The 13,841-nt window shown below is 46.0% G+C and overlaps 1 protein-coding gene across 2 annotated transcripts in view; it reads left to right on the plus strand.

The window, feature by feature from the left end:
• Positions 1 to 13,841, plus strand: part of prex2 (phosphatidylinositol-3,4,5-trisphosphate-dependent Rac exchange factor 2) — a 218,828-nt gene that overhangs the window by 75,417 nt on the left and 129,570 nt on the right. For both annotated transcript variants that reach the window (XM_079488991.1, XM_079488992.1), the window contains exons 11-13: positions 7,891 to 7,991; positions 12,232 to 12,335; positions 12,940 to 12,989. In XM_079488991.1, the coding sequence (XP_079345117.1) occupies positions 7,891 to 7,991; positions 12,232 to 12,335; positions 12,940 to 12,989 (255 nt within the window). The remainder of the gene's footprint in view (positions 1 to 7,890; positions 7,992 to 12,231; positions 12,336 to 12,939; positions 12,990 to 13,841) is intronic.

Genomic DNA, 13,841 nt, shown 5'->3' on the forward strand with positions numbered 1-13,841 from the left:
TGTGTGATGGAGGGAGGAGGGCATGGGCTGCTGGCTTCACTCTCTGACTGTGTGTGAGGGAGGAGGGCATGGGCTGCTGGCTTCACTCTCTGACTGTGTGAGAGGGAGGAGGGCATGGGCTGCTGGCTTCACTCTCTGACTGTGTGATGGAGGGAGGAGGGCATGGGCTGCTGGCTTCACTCTCTGACTGTGTGATGGAGGGAGGAGGGCATGGGCTGCTGGCTTCACTCTCTGACTGTGTGATGGAGGGAGGAGGGCATGGGCTGCTGGCTTCACTCTCTGACTGTGTGATGGAGGGAGGAGGGCATGGGCTGCTGGCTTCACTCTCTGACTGTGTGATGGAGGAGGGCATGGGCTGCTGGCTCCACTCTCTGACTGTGTGATGGAGGGAGGAGGGCATGGGCTGCTGGCTCCACTCTCTGACTGTGATGGAGGGAGGAGGGCATGGGCTGCTGGCTTCACTCTCTGACTGTGTGATGGAGGGAGGAGGGCATGGGCTGCTGGCTTCACTCTCTGACTGTGTGATGGAGGGAGGAGGGCATGGGCTGCTGGCTTCACTCTCTGACTGTGTGATGGAGGGAGGAGGGCATGGGCTGCTGGCTTCACTCTCTGACTGTGTGATGGAGGGAGGAGGGCATGGGCTGCTGGCTTCACTCTGACTGTGTGATGGAGGGAGGAGGGCATGGGCTGCTGGCTTCACTCTGACTGTGTGATGGAGGGAGGAGGGCATGGGCTGCTGGCTTCACTCTCTGACTGTGTGTGAGGGAGGAGGGCATGGGCTGCTGGCTTCACTCTCTGACTGTGTGATGGAGGGAGGAGGGCATGGGCTGCTGGCTTCACTCTCTGACTGTGTGTGAGGGAGGAGGGCATGGGCTGCTGGCTTCACTCTCTGACTGTGTGATGGAGGGAGGAGGGCATGGGCTGCTGGCTTCACTCTCTGACTGTGTGTGAGGGAGGAGGGCATGGGCTGCTGGCTTCACTCTCTGACTGTGTGATGGAGGGAGGAGGGCATGGGCTGCTGGCTTCACTCTCTGACTGTGTGTGAGGGAGGAGGGCATGGGCTGCTGGCTTCACTCTCTGACTGTGTGATGGAGGGAGGAGGGCATGGGCTGCTGGCTCCACTCTCTGACTGTGTGAGAGACTCTGTTACCTCTGGTGCATTAACACCTTGATCCCCCCACCTTATCTCCACTCTGAGATAGTAAACGTTCCACTGAGCCCCAAAGCACTTTACTGTACATTGTGATGGTGTATATATACTGTAGCACTCCGCCTCTCTCGCTCCGATGAAGCCTAGGATATAATGTCTGTAAGCTCACTTCCTTAACCCATTTTGACCTGAGATCAGATTCTAAAAATGTCTTCTACATCCTGACAGTTTTCTGAAAAAGCTATGTTTATATGTCAGTGGTTCTTCGATTTTTCAAAAATAGCAGAACTACAAGCTCGTAGTGGCCGCCGACCACCCATCTGAAAATATGTTGTTCCAGGAACCTCTCAGAAGCAAAGATTTGAGTTAAAACGTTGGCTCTGAAAGAATATATATTCAAAGATTTGCTCCACATTTCATGATTTTTAAAAAATAGTTCATAGCGCGCCACTCGGTGGTTCATAGCGCGCCACTCGGTGGTTCATAGCGCGCCACTCGGTGGTTCATAGCTATGAGCTTGTAGATCTGCTATTTTTCAATAGCTAAATTATAACAATGTTTAAAACCCCAAAAGGGGTTCCCGCCCAGAATGGGTTAATCACTTAAAGTAAACCCTATACCCTTAGTCGACTGGTCCCCCAGCGGTCTATATACAGTACAGTACAGTACAGTACAGTACAGTACAGTACAGTACAGTACAGTACAGTACAGTACAGTACAGTACAGTACAGGGTTGGCTCCCGTTTTCCCTCTACACCAAATCTTTTACCAAAAGTAGCAGCTCTACAAGCTGGAGCTTGAGCTTGTAGATCTGCTATTTTGTGCATGCTACATGTGCATGTGCTTAACCCATTCTGACCTGAGATCAGATTCTAAAAATGTCTTCTACATCCTGACAGTTTTCTGAAAAAGCTATGTTTCTATGTCAGTGGTTCTTCGATTTTTCAAAAATAGCAGACCTACAAGCTCGTAGCGCGCCACTCGGTGGCACGCTATGAGCTTGTAGATCTGCTATTTTTCAATCGCTAAAGCATAACATGATGCTAACACCAAAAGGGGTTCCCGCCCAAAATTGGTTAAGGGTTTATAAAGGTTCCTTTCGGCTATACTCTGTTGACATTCAATGTCTTATTGCACATTTTCACTCGCTTGTTCTGCACCCAATTACCATCATCTTTGAACACTGTGGGACCTGTATCCTGTATGACTGGTTGTGAAAGCGAGAATCTAACACCATCTGATATAGTGTGGCTGAATCCGTTATAAAATCAACAGCCATATGGTTATGGATGCGGCTGTGAGCGATTCCTGCCTGTTTCCTGGGTTGTAGCTCATAATGACAGCCAACTGTTTCAAACCGTATAGTCCCGAAGGCGTACAAAGCACACCCATTTTGAAACATGCATGATAGTATACGAGTATGAATAAAATGAGCCTGGGACCCGTGTTATTTTTGACTGGACTCTGGTTCTCTTGATTGTAGTATAGCCTCCTCTGAATTTTCTTGGAAACGCCCAAGTTTAATTTCAGAATGACCCACCACGGTTTCCATTTGTTTAAAATTTTTCGGGAGATGTTTTGACTGGGTAATAATCTGACTCGAGGTACTGCAGCTTAAACAGTCATTTCAACATCATGGTTATTTTTAAAAGCAAGGGAGAGGGAGAAAAAAAAGCAACCAGAAAGCCCAATTGGACATAGTTGTGGCCGAGTTACATGGTATGGGGGTTTGGAATGGGGGAGTAGCTTTCTCCTTTGGTCCATTGCAGACAATACCAGATCCCTTTGCGGTCTGGAGCAGGAATTGATCTGTCAGCTGAAAAGATTAAAGGCATCAAACGTCGGTGGTAAGTGGGAGCCTTGTCGACTTAGAGCCGAGGGGACCATATGGTGTGAGCATGTACCTCAAGGTACGGCTTTTAGAGTCCTGTGAAAGCCTACCCCTCAATATGCAGCTAGTATGACTTGTAGATGGCGGGGGGGGGGGGGGGGGGCGTACAGTATCTATTGTAACTGTACAGCCCCAGGGTTTATGCTCAGTTTCTGTCGGTGTTGTTTTTCGTCGACTAAAACTATGACAAAAAAAAATATTCGTCAACTACCTTTTTTCCAGTGACAAAAACTAAATAAAAACTAAAATACACAAATTGCCATGTCTAGAGTGGTGCCATTTGGGCACTAGCCTACTTGGAACGATGCATGTTGGCTAAAATCAGCCGTTACGACGCCATCAAGGCCTACCCACAATGCTTTTTTGTCGACAAAATGAACTGTATATTTAGTCGACTAAAATCGTATGATGTTTTTTAGTCTAGACTAAAACTAGACTAACACTAAAACATTTCAGATGACTAAAATATGACTAAAACTAAATTAAATTGTATTCAAAAGACTGACTAAAACTAAACAAATGTGCTGTCAAAATCAACACTGGACAGCCCCAAGGTTTCTGCTGGGTTTCTGTGCATCCATTTGAGTAACAGTACAACCCCTTGTATTGACTTTGGGACTCTTTAAGGAAGATAATACGTAGGCGTGATTGGTGAATTGGAACCAGCGTGGTATGTTCCCTGATGAATGCCATATTGCCTATGGGCTTCGGGTCGGCCCACTCCCTCCATTGTGAAATGTTTCTCCTTTTATTCTCGTTCTCCTCCTCTTTCTCTCTCTCTGGATTCTCTGAGGCCCCAGAGCTATTTCTGGGGTCTCGAACTCCTCCCATTTAACCCCATTTGGGCGGGAACCCCTTTTGGTGTTAGCATTATGTTATGCTTTTGCTGTTGAAAAATAGCAGATCTACAAGCTCATAGCGCGCTATGAGCTTGTAGATCTGCTATTTTTTGAAAAATCCAAGAACGACTGACATAGAAACATAGCTTTTTCAGAAAACTGTCAGGATGTAGAAGACATTTATAGAATCTGATCTCAGGTCAGAATGGGTTAAGCGGTGGGGTCTTATTTGTGGTCTGCTTCCTGGGACAGTTTAATTCATCAGAGAGAATGCTTGTGGCAGCCAGCTCCCATTCAGCTGTTATCATCCCATTGTGGAAGAGGGAAAGCTCTACCTTTTTCACATTTTGACCGAATGCGCCATGACTGGTGCAGGGATTGATAAAATTACATTATTGTGACCCTTGTGTGTTCTTTCTGTTGACTCTGGAATTGGGGTAACAGGATGCAAAGTATGAAATGGCGGGGAGAGTGAAAGACGAGGGTTGATTGGCCGTAGATTGTTTTCCTTTAAAAACGTTGGTCAACCCTCAGCAGCCTGCTGATGAGGGCCTGCTCTATGGCGACACCCGGCCCCTCCATCTGCTGATGAGGGCCTGCTCTATGGCGACACCCGGCCCCTCCATCTGCTGATGAGGGCCTGCTCTATGGCGACACCCGGCCCCTCCATCACAGCCTGCTGATGAGGGCCTGCTCTATACATGGCGACACCCGGCCCCTCCATCACAGCCTGCTGATGAGGGCCTGCTCTATGGCGACACCCGGCCCCTCCATCACAGCCTGCTGATGAGGGCCTGCTCTATGGCGACACCCGGCCCCTCCATCTGCTGATGAGGGCCTGCTCTATGGCGACACCCGGCCCCTCCATCTGCTGATGAGGGCCTGCTCTATGGCGACACCCGGCCCCTCCATCTGCTGATGAGGGCCTGCTCTATGGCGACACCCGGCCCCTCCATCTGCTGATGAGGGCCTGCTCTATGGCGACACCCGGCCCCTCCATCTGCTGATGAGGGCCTGCTCTATGGCGACACCCGGCCCCTCCATCACAGCCTGCTGATGAGGGCCTGCTCTATACATGGCGACACCCGGCCCCTCCATCACAGCCTGCTGATGAGGGCCTGCTCTATGGCGACACCCGGCCCCTCCATCTGCTGATGAGGGCCTGCTCCATGGCGACACCCGGCCCCTCCATCTGCTGATGAGGGCCTGCTCTATGGCGACACCCGGCCCCTCCATCACAGGCCCTCAGCAGCCTGCTGATGAGGGCCTGCTCTATGGCGACACCCGGCCCCTCAGCAGCCTGCTGATGAGGGCCTGCTCTATGGCGACACCCGGCCCCTCCATCTGCTGAGGAGGGCCTGCTCTATGGCGACACCCGGCCCCTCCATCACAGCCTGCTGATGAGGGCCTGCTCTATGGCGACACCCGGCCCCTCCATCACAGCCTGCTGATGAGGGCCTGCTCTATGGCGACACCCGGCCCCTCCATCTGCTGATGAGGGCCTGCTCTATGGCGACACCCGGCCCCTCCATCACAGGCCCTCAGCAGCCTGCTGATGAGGGCCTGCTCTATGGCGACACCCGGCCCCTCCATCACAGGCCCTCAGCAGCCTGCTGATGAGGGCCTGCTCTATGGCGACACCCGGCCCCTCCATCACAGGCTGGAAGGGGATACCACAGAATTCCATTGGTACTGGTAGCGATGTTTGTTTGGCTTCTGTGGGGAGACGGAACATCAAGGATTGTAATCAGATAGGCTACTGATGGTTCTCTCTCTCTCTCTCTCTCTCTCTCTCTCTCTCTCTCTCTCTCTCTCTCTCTGTCTCTCTCTCTCTCTCTCTCTCTCTCTCTGTCTCTCTCTCTCTCTCTCTCTCCATCCATCTCTCTGTGGATTGCTGAATTATAGAGAAAATTATCCTATTTAGTTCATTTTGTCTCCGGAGAAGAGTGGTTGTTGTGTTTTTATTTATCGCAGTTGTAAGTGATGTACGCCAAACAAAAATCCTCTTTGCATTTTTCTTCCTAAGTCTAGGAGCTTCTGGTGTCACTTGGCACCAGATTTCAAAGATAGAACCGGGCCAAACAGTTGGAGTAAGAACTGCTGGTTGTTTTAACAAACAGTCAGACAGACGGTGGCCCCTCAATAGCAAATAAATCATCATTTCACTTTGCCAAGACAGTGTTTGTTGCCATAGAGTCACATGAGTTTTATCCATTAAGTCCTGAAGGCTCTGTCTGTGTCTGCCACCATGAGGCTTCTACATGTTCTGATTTATTTACACTGTTTCCACAGTGACATGTTCATTGATTGAGATGATTTCGCTGATTTGTAATTCATGAAAATTCACGTCAACTTCCTCTTCTAGAGATGTTGTGGTTTTTGAGTGGTGCAACCACTCCAAGGAACAGCAATGTCTGTGTTAACCTACTGTATGTGTTAACCTATGTTTGTGGCTATGAGTACCAGTAGGGGCAAAAGTGGCGCTGTTGTGCCAGAAACCGAGAGAGAGAGATAGTGTTGCACTGTTGCCTAGTGCTAATTACAGAGCGAGAGAGAGAGAGAGAGAGAGGCAGGGGGAGAGGGGAGTTGCACCACTCAGTTCACACAGGTGTGATTTTTAATAATTCACCTACACTTCTATCCTTGACGGTGCGCTTTTAACAGCAGGCGAGCATCGCGCGACACATCGCCTAATCGCCCGCTATCGGGCGAAAAGATGAATTATTTTAATTTTTTCGGGCGACGTTCCTGGACCTCCACCCACTTTTCGACTATCGGCCGTTCGCGACAACCGCCGATAGCAGGCCCATAGACAAATAATGCACTTCCGGAAAATTCATCTGGCTGTCGCCTGCTGTTAAAACCAAGGGGCCAGTGAGGCTATTCAACGTTGAAGCTCTGGGCCCTAGTGGTAGGAGGAGGGACTACAGGCGGACCCGTGGATTCATGACCGGGAAACCCCGTGCAGCTGGGCTTTAACGTTGAGCGCTCGGTTGCACTTCCGCATTTGACCACCAAAATTTGGTGGTCAAATGCGGAAGTAGACGTTCTGAGACGGTACTTCCGGTAGTCTTCCGGGTGCTTCAAAACGCCACTGAGCAACTTCCACTGACATGAATAGCTGGGGGGGCGGAGCTTCACACCAGTTCAGTCTCTATCCTTTTATATACTCTATGGTTAAAACGCACTGTGAGCCTTGTGTGAAAAACAAACGTGTGGTGATGCTTCTAAGGAGATCACATTTCATGAAAACCTGTTCATCCGTTTAAAGCGGGAAAGCATCCGTGCCATTTTACATTTTTGCATTAGCTATTCAAAAATAGCAGACAGACATACAAGCTTGTACATCTGCTGAAAATGTATCTGGCCCTAAACAGAGAATAAGCAGTGGCAGAATACCTGAGCACTGTGACCGACCCAAAACAAAGAAAAATCTTAACTACAGTAGGTACAGACTCAGTGAGCACAGTCTTGCGATCGAGAAAGGCTGTCATAGGCAGACCTGTATCCCGAGAGAAGACAGACTATGCACCCACTGCACACAAAATGAAGTGGAAACCGAGCTACACTTCCTAACCATCTGTCCATTGTACCAAGACATCAGATACACATACTTCCCACAGATTACAACCACACACGGAGATTTTGAAAACATGACCAATGACAAAAAACAACAACAATGTGCAAACACAGCAGCAAGATTTGTGAGTTGCTGTGATAGGAGAAGGATATCAAATGGAACACAACTACCCTAAAGACTAATCATTGTGTATATTCCTGCACTATACCTGCATCCAGTGATCTTGGTACATAGAAATTGATCTATTGAAGATTCTGACTTTCAAATGTACATATTTTTTGATATTTTTTGTTTTTATTGTATTGCTGTATTGTTGTATTGTGCTTTCTGCTTTTGAAAAATCTTGAAAGTGTTATTTTGTTGAATGGGCCTCAGGGCTTAATGGGTCTATTAACCTGTGAGTGCATTTGTTGTTCTGCTTTCTCCCCAGTGAGTTTGTATCTTGGCTGATGGAGATCGGTGAGACAGACAACCCAGAGGAAGGAGTGCACCTGGGCCAGGCTCTGCTGGAGAACGGAATCATCCACCATGGTAGGTCTCCTCCAGTGATGCACAACATCACAATTTACATTTACAATTTACTCATTTAGCAGACGCTCTTAACCCATTTTGGACTGAGGTCGATTAAAAAAAAGGCTTCAAAATCAAAACATTTTTCAGAAAAACCCATGTTTCTATGTCAGCTGTGCTCAACCTTTTTCATGTCAAGGACCCCCAGAATTATCTCTATTGGGCCACGGACCCCCATCTCAAAATATGGTGTTCCAGGGACCCCCCAGAAGTCAATATTTTAGTTAAAAATGTTCGCTCTGAAATATATATTCAAAGATTTGCGCCACATTTTCACGACTTTTCAAAAATAGCAGATCTACAAGCTCGTAGCGCGCCAGAATTATCTCTATTGGGCCACGGACCCCCATCTCAAAATATGGTGTTCCAGGGACCCCCCAGAAGTCAATATTTTAGTTAAAAATGTTCGCTCTGAAATATATATTCAAAGATTTGCGCCACATTTTCACGACTTTTCAAAAATAGCAGACCTACAAGCTCGTAGCGCGCCACTCGGTGGCGCGCTATGAGCTTGTAGATCTGCTATTTTTCAATAGCTAAAGCATAACATAATGCTAACACCAAAAGGGGTTCCCGCCCAGAATGGGTTTTAATCCAGAGCCATTTACAGTAAGCAAGAACAACACAAGGTAATACATCAAATCATAAGTAAACTAAGAACCTAACATTCGTCTGACATCCGTACAATATCTGTAAAATGAAACTATAAGTAGACACTATGGAATGCTGGTGTTTACATAATATCATCTAAACATGCTTCAAGAGTAGACCCGCAGATTGTTATGGATCTGTGTCACACGAACAAATACTGAATAATCAATGTGGGTCGAAGACTAGAGGCCTCCTTGGTGCTAAATTAACATTATTCATTATATGAATTATTTGTCTCTGGTTTGAATTTCCATGCAAATGTCAGGTCCACGATATTTCTAATTTCTCACCACATCGGGTGGCAGGTGGGTGGGTGGGCGAACAGCAGATGCTGCCAGGTGGTGTCGGAGGTGACCCACTCACCCCTCATCTCTTATTCTGTACCAGGTGGTGTCGGAGGTGACCCACTCACCCCTCATCTCTTATTCTTATTACCTCCTCTTCCTGCACTGCAACATCTCGAGTGCTGTAATTAAAGGGACACAAAAAGATATGTTAATGACGTTTGGAAGATTTAGAACATTTTCCTGGGGTCTTTATGTGTGTAATATGTGGCTTTAGATATTTTAGATTTTCACAGTTAGGGCTCACTTACTTCCTGGACTACATGTTGTCTCAGTAAGACAGCCCTCCCCCCTATCCACAAGGAGGAGCAGTGCACCAAAGCATTATGGAAATTGTAGTCCAGGAAGGAAGTGCAGAGCCCAGTGTCCATGACATCATGGACACTGAGGTCTAAAATAACTAAAACCACATATTACACACAAAGACCCCAGGATAGTGTTCTAAATCTTCTAAACGTCATTAACATATATATTTTTTTGCAAAAAGGGTGAAGTGTCCCTTTAACTCTGAGAGAAGCCATTTTTACTCTCCGGATTTACTACAGATGTTTCCTTCCTTTGATGCTCTATTATATGACCAATTACACCATGTACAGTACAGTACAGTACAGTACAGTACAGTACAGTACAGTACAGTACAGTACAGTACAGTACAGTACAGTACAGTACAGTACAGTACAGTAGGCTATGAGTGACACTGCATTACACACACAGTAGACAGCACGCGAGTGGTTTACATTTACAGTTACACCCTGGAGTTCTAACTGCGTGTATTATGGAACATCCCTCATTCAACGAGCTAAGAGTTTTACAACAGTGACCTCACCGCCTCGCGTTTGCATTTTGCAGATCTCGTATTCACATCTCAGCAGATGTCCCGACTTAAAAACTCCCAGTGACACGATGTTTTGGCATGGGATTATAAATATTAATCTCTTCTCGCCCCAGTGTTTGTGTAAAATCGCTTGGATGGCTGCGTAGTGGCCTCGGATGAGAGTTGTGCAATGCGTTTAGGTGGCGTGCTGGTTGACGCACTGCATTCACATTTAATGGTGCGTATACCGCTCTCAGTATGTATTTTTTTCCTCAAAAGACTACGGCCCGGTGGCCAGGCCTGGATCTTAAATTACTCTGGGGTTCTTTATTGCTTCCTAACAGAGAGAAATGAGATGGGGCTTTGAGGCTCTCCCTGACAGAGAGGAATAGCTCCGAGGGCCAAGAAGCGAGCTTTGCTTTTCATAAGGATTTTAATGGAACTTCCATGGTTATACAGCCAAAGACGCAGCAGAGCCAACTGCATTATATTAGGTGGGGGCTTCAACAAAGCCCCCTAAAGCAAGCAGAGTGGGGTGGCGGGCTGCATGGGTGGCTTTCAGCAGTGTTATATTTGACCCCTTGTGTGTTTGGGAGTCTCGTATACAGACAGACTGCCTGGAACGCTGGTTTTCAGAGTGAGTTTTGTTTTCTATATTCAGTCGCTGCGCTAGTTGTGACTTTTTCGTGACTATGCTTAAAGGGGAATTTCTCCCTAAACCTTTTTTTACAAAAGTAAGTTGATAATTATGTATATTGACCAAAAAAAATAAAAATAAAAAATAAAGATATAGGGGAGCTGAAGCTGCAGCTGGAGCTGGGGGGGTCTAACACCAGCTAGACCAGGAAGAGTGCAGTGTCAACAATGCATGGAGTGTTGCTGTCACATCATCTAGAACAGATGTAAACAAAAAACAATTGCGCGATTGAATAGGAGTTCTAGCGTTAGACCCCTCCAGCCCCAGCTTCATCTCCAGCCCCAGCTCCCCTATATCTTTATTTATTTTTTAATATATTTTTTTGGTCAATATACATAATTATCAACTTACTTTTGTAAAAATCACACCCGTGTGAACTGAGTGGTGTAAGGTTTTATATAGCATGATCAGCTGTGGTCTGACGTAATGTCTGACGTAATGAAATAAGGTAAGGTATTATGTAGCCTGATCAGCTCTGATCTGACGTAATGAAATCACACCCGGATGTGATTTCACAACTGGCTTTTTTTGTGCAGAGAAAATGACCACGGTTGCTACGGTCATCCAGTTCACCCGGGTGTGATTTAATTACGTCAGAAATTATTTTGAACATAGCAACCATGGTCATTTTTTTATGCACACAAAAGCCAGTTGTAGGAGTGGTTTACACCACTCAAAAAAAGGTTTAGGGAGAAATTCCCCTGCCAATGGGGACTCTGCAATGCCTTCCCTTCCCATACTCTGAACGGCTATGTTGCGTCATCATTGCACAGAGTGACTGAATCAGTCGGCGCAACACGTTCACCCGAACATCTTCTCATGCGTCCTCTCAATGTTATCACAACTGCCCAACAGTGCCTAACAGTACATAAAGAGGGAAATGTGCATCAGTTGGTTCAATAATGTTAACATGTTTTATTTGATTGAATGACCCAAACAACACAGTTGTCAGCATGTGTTCTGTATGAGATATACTTGTAGCCTAGTTAAAATATTAGATCATTAGAAGAAACTCTGCAGCCACAATGAGGGCGGCACAATGACGTCATGGATTATATTAGATAATATTAATAGATAAATAAGAATGAAATTCACTATGTCTCAGAAACAGTGTTAATAGATAAATAAGAATGAAATTCACTATGTCTCAGAAACAGTGTTCAAATGAATTGAATATACTATTTAGTAGAGGGTATTTAGTAGAGCAGTGGTTCTCAAAGTGGGGTCCGGGGACCCCCAGGGGTACCTGAGGGAGTTCCAGGGGGTCCCCATGCAGCTAAATGATAGTTTGGAACCAAATGGACCCTAACAGGTCCATTTGGTTCCATTTGTACACTCTCAGAGTTAAATTAACATTGATTTCACAATATAAATTGGGTTCCCAGAGATAGAAATGTCATTAAATGGGGAGTCTGTAGTCTAATGCATGTGAAACTCGGGTTCCTTGAACTACAATCTTGGTGTATTTTAAACTCGGGTTCCTTGAAATGAAACGGGTTGAGAATCACAGCTAGAGCCGTAAAATTCTTCTCTCATGGGGGTCCCTGCCATATGTTTTCAAATGGGGGTCCGCGGGCTAATTAGTGTCAATTTGGGGGTCCTTGACATGAAAAAGTTTGGGAACCACTGTAGTAGAGGCTATGCGCGTGACATGCAGCCCGCTTGAACTTCCAACTTGATGAATTGTGTCTCCAGTCACAGACAAGCACCAGTTCAAGCCTGAGCCTGTGCTGTATCGCTTTCGCTACGATGATGGCACCTACCACCCCAGAAGTGACATGCAGGATGTCATCTCCAAGGTAACAGTCATTCTCATATTCAAACTATGTGTACACTACAGTAGGCTAATTATGAATCTTAAAGGAGAATTCCATGCTAGAAGGCTTTCTTACCTTTCTTTGTAGTTGTTCCTTATTGGCTATTCCCCCTACCATAAGCCCTCAATGAATTACATTGAATTGAATGGGGCTATGGGGTGTTAATTTGCTTATTTCCAGCGAAATAAGTAGTAAAGTGTGCCGCTTGGGATATTATTGACATTATGAAGAGAGGGTATATACAAAATAATAATAATTTTGAGCGACACCCCAATGCCCCATTCAATTCCCATTCAATGCAATTCATTTAGGGCTTATGGTAGGGGAAATAGCCAATAAGGAGCTTTTGCACAAAATAACACCTGGACCTCTTTGGTGGGGACGTAACGACTACAAAGAAAGGTAAGAAAGCCTTCTAGTTCTAGCATGGAATTCTCCTTTAAACGGCAAAATAAAAGTAACAGAAATAGACAAGGTATATTTTACCGTATAGTATTGGAACATTAGATTAATTGAATGCTTTTTACAACTGTAATTTCTAAACTCTCTCTCTCTCGCTCTCTCTCTCTCTCTCTCTCTCTCTCAGGGGGTCAGACTGTTCTGTCGTCTTCACAGTCTCTTCACTCCTGTCGTCAGGTATCCGTCCATTTTCTTTTATGGCCCATTTCACGTGTCCCTAGACTCCACAGCTCATGCAGGTTGGCAGGCTTACAAATAACACTAAATAATATAGCTCCAGCCTATAGTACACCAAAAGTTGAAGAATTCAGACCAGAGCCGCACAGAGGATGGAAGTATAGCATGCCAGTGAACTATAGAGGGTATGCGTGTGACATCATCGTCAAACCAGGAAGTTATGCAGGAATGCCTACTGAGTGGCTAAAAACTAGCCTTGACAGCCCATACATCCAAACAGAAAAGTCCTATCTAATTGCATTAAACGACATTAAACAATGTTAAACTCACTTTGCCTGTCACTTTGCCACTCGATTTTCCACTCGATTTGCCATTCACTTTATGTATGCGCATACCCTCTATTGAGGGGCTATTTCGCTCACCCAGCGTTGCTTATGTATTCTTGCGTCGATTACGTTCGACTCTGTCAAGCACTTAACATGCGAGGGACTGGCATAGAGTGTGATAGAGTGTGGCAATACGCCTGTGGGTGATAGCAGGACTGCACCATTCCCTTTGTAGAGGACAGATGCAAAGTCAAAGGATTTGAGCCACACATATACAAATAGTCACACAACAGCCATCTGGATACTTGTACATGGAAAGCGATAACATTGCTATAGCATCCCCTTCTCTTTCTTTCTCTTTTGCATTTTTGAGCGCCATTTAATTTTTTTGTCTATCATGAAAGGCTAAACAAAACAATTCAGAATAGATGTTTGTGTCTTGTTGTTCCCTTCAAAGGGGGGATGATGTGTTGTGTATTCTCCTTGATCCTCGCCTCTTCCTGAGCAGCTATAGGCTTTAACACAT

Source organism: Electrona antarctica (genome assembly GCF_951216825.1).
Source record: "Electrona antarctica genome assembly, chromosome: 20".
Lineage (NCBI taxonomy): Eukaryota > Metazoa > Chordata > Actinopteri > Myctophiformes > Myctophidae > Electrona > Electrona antarctica.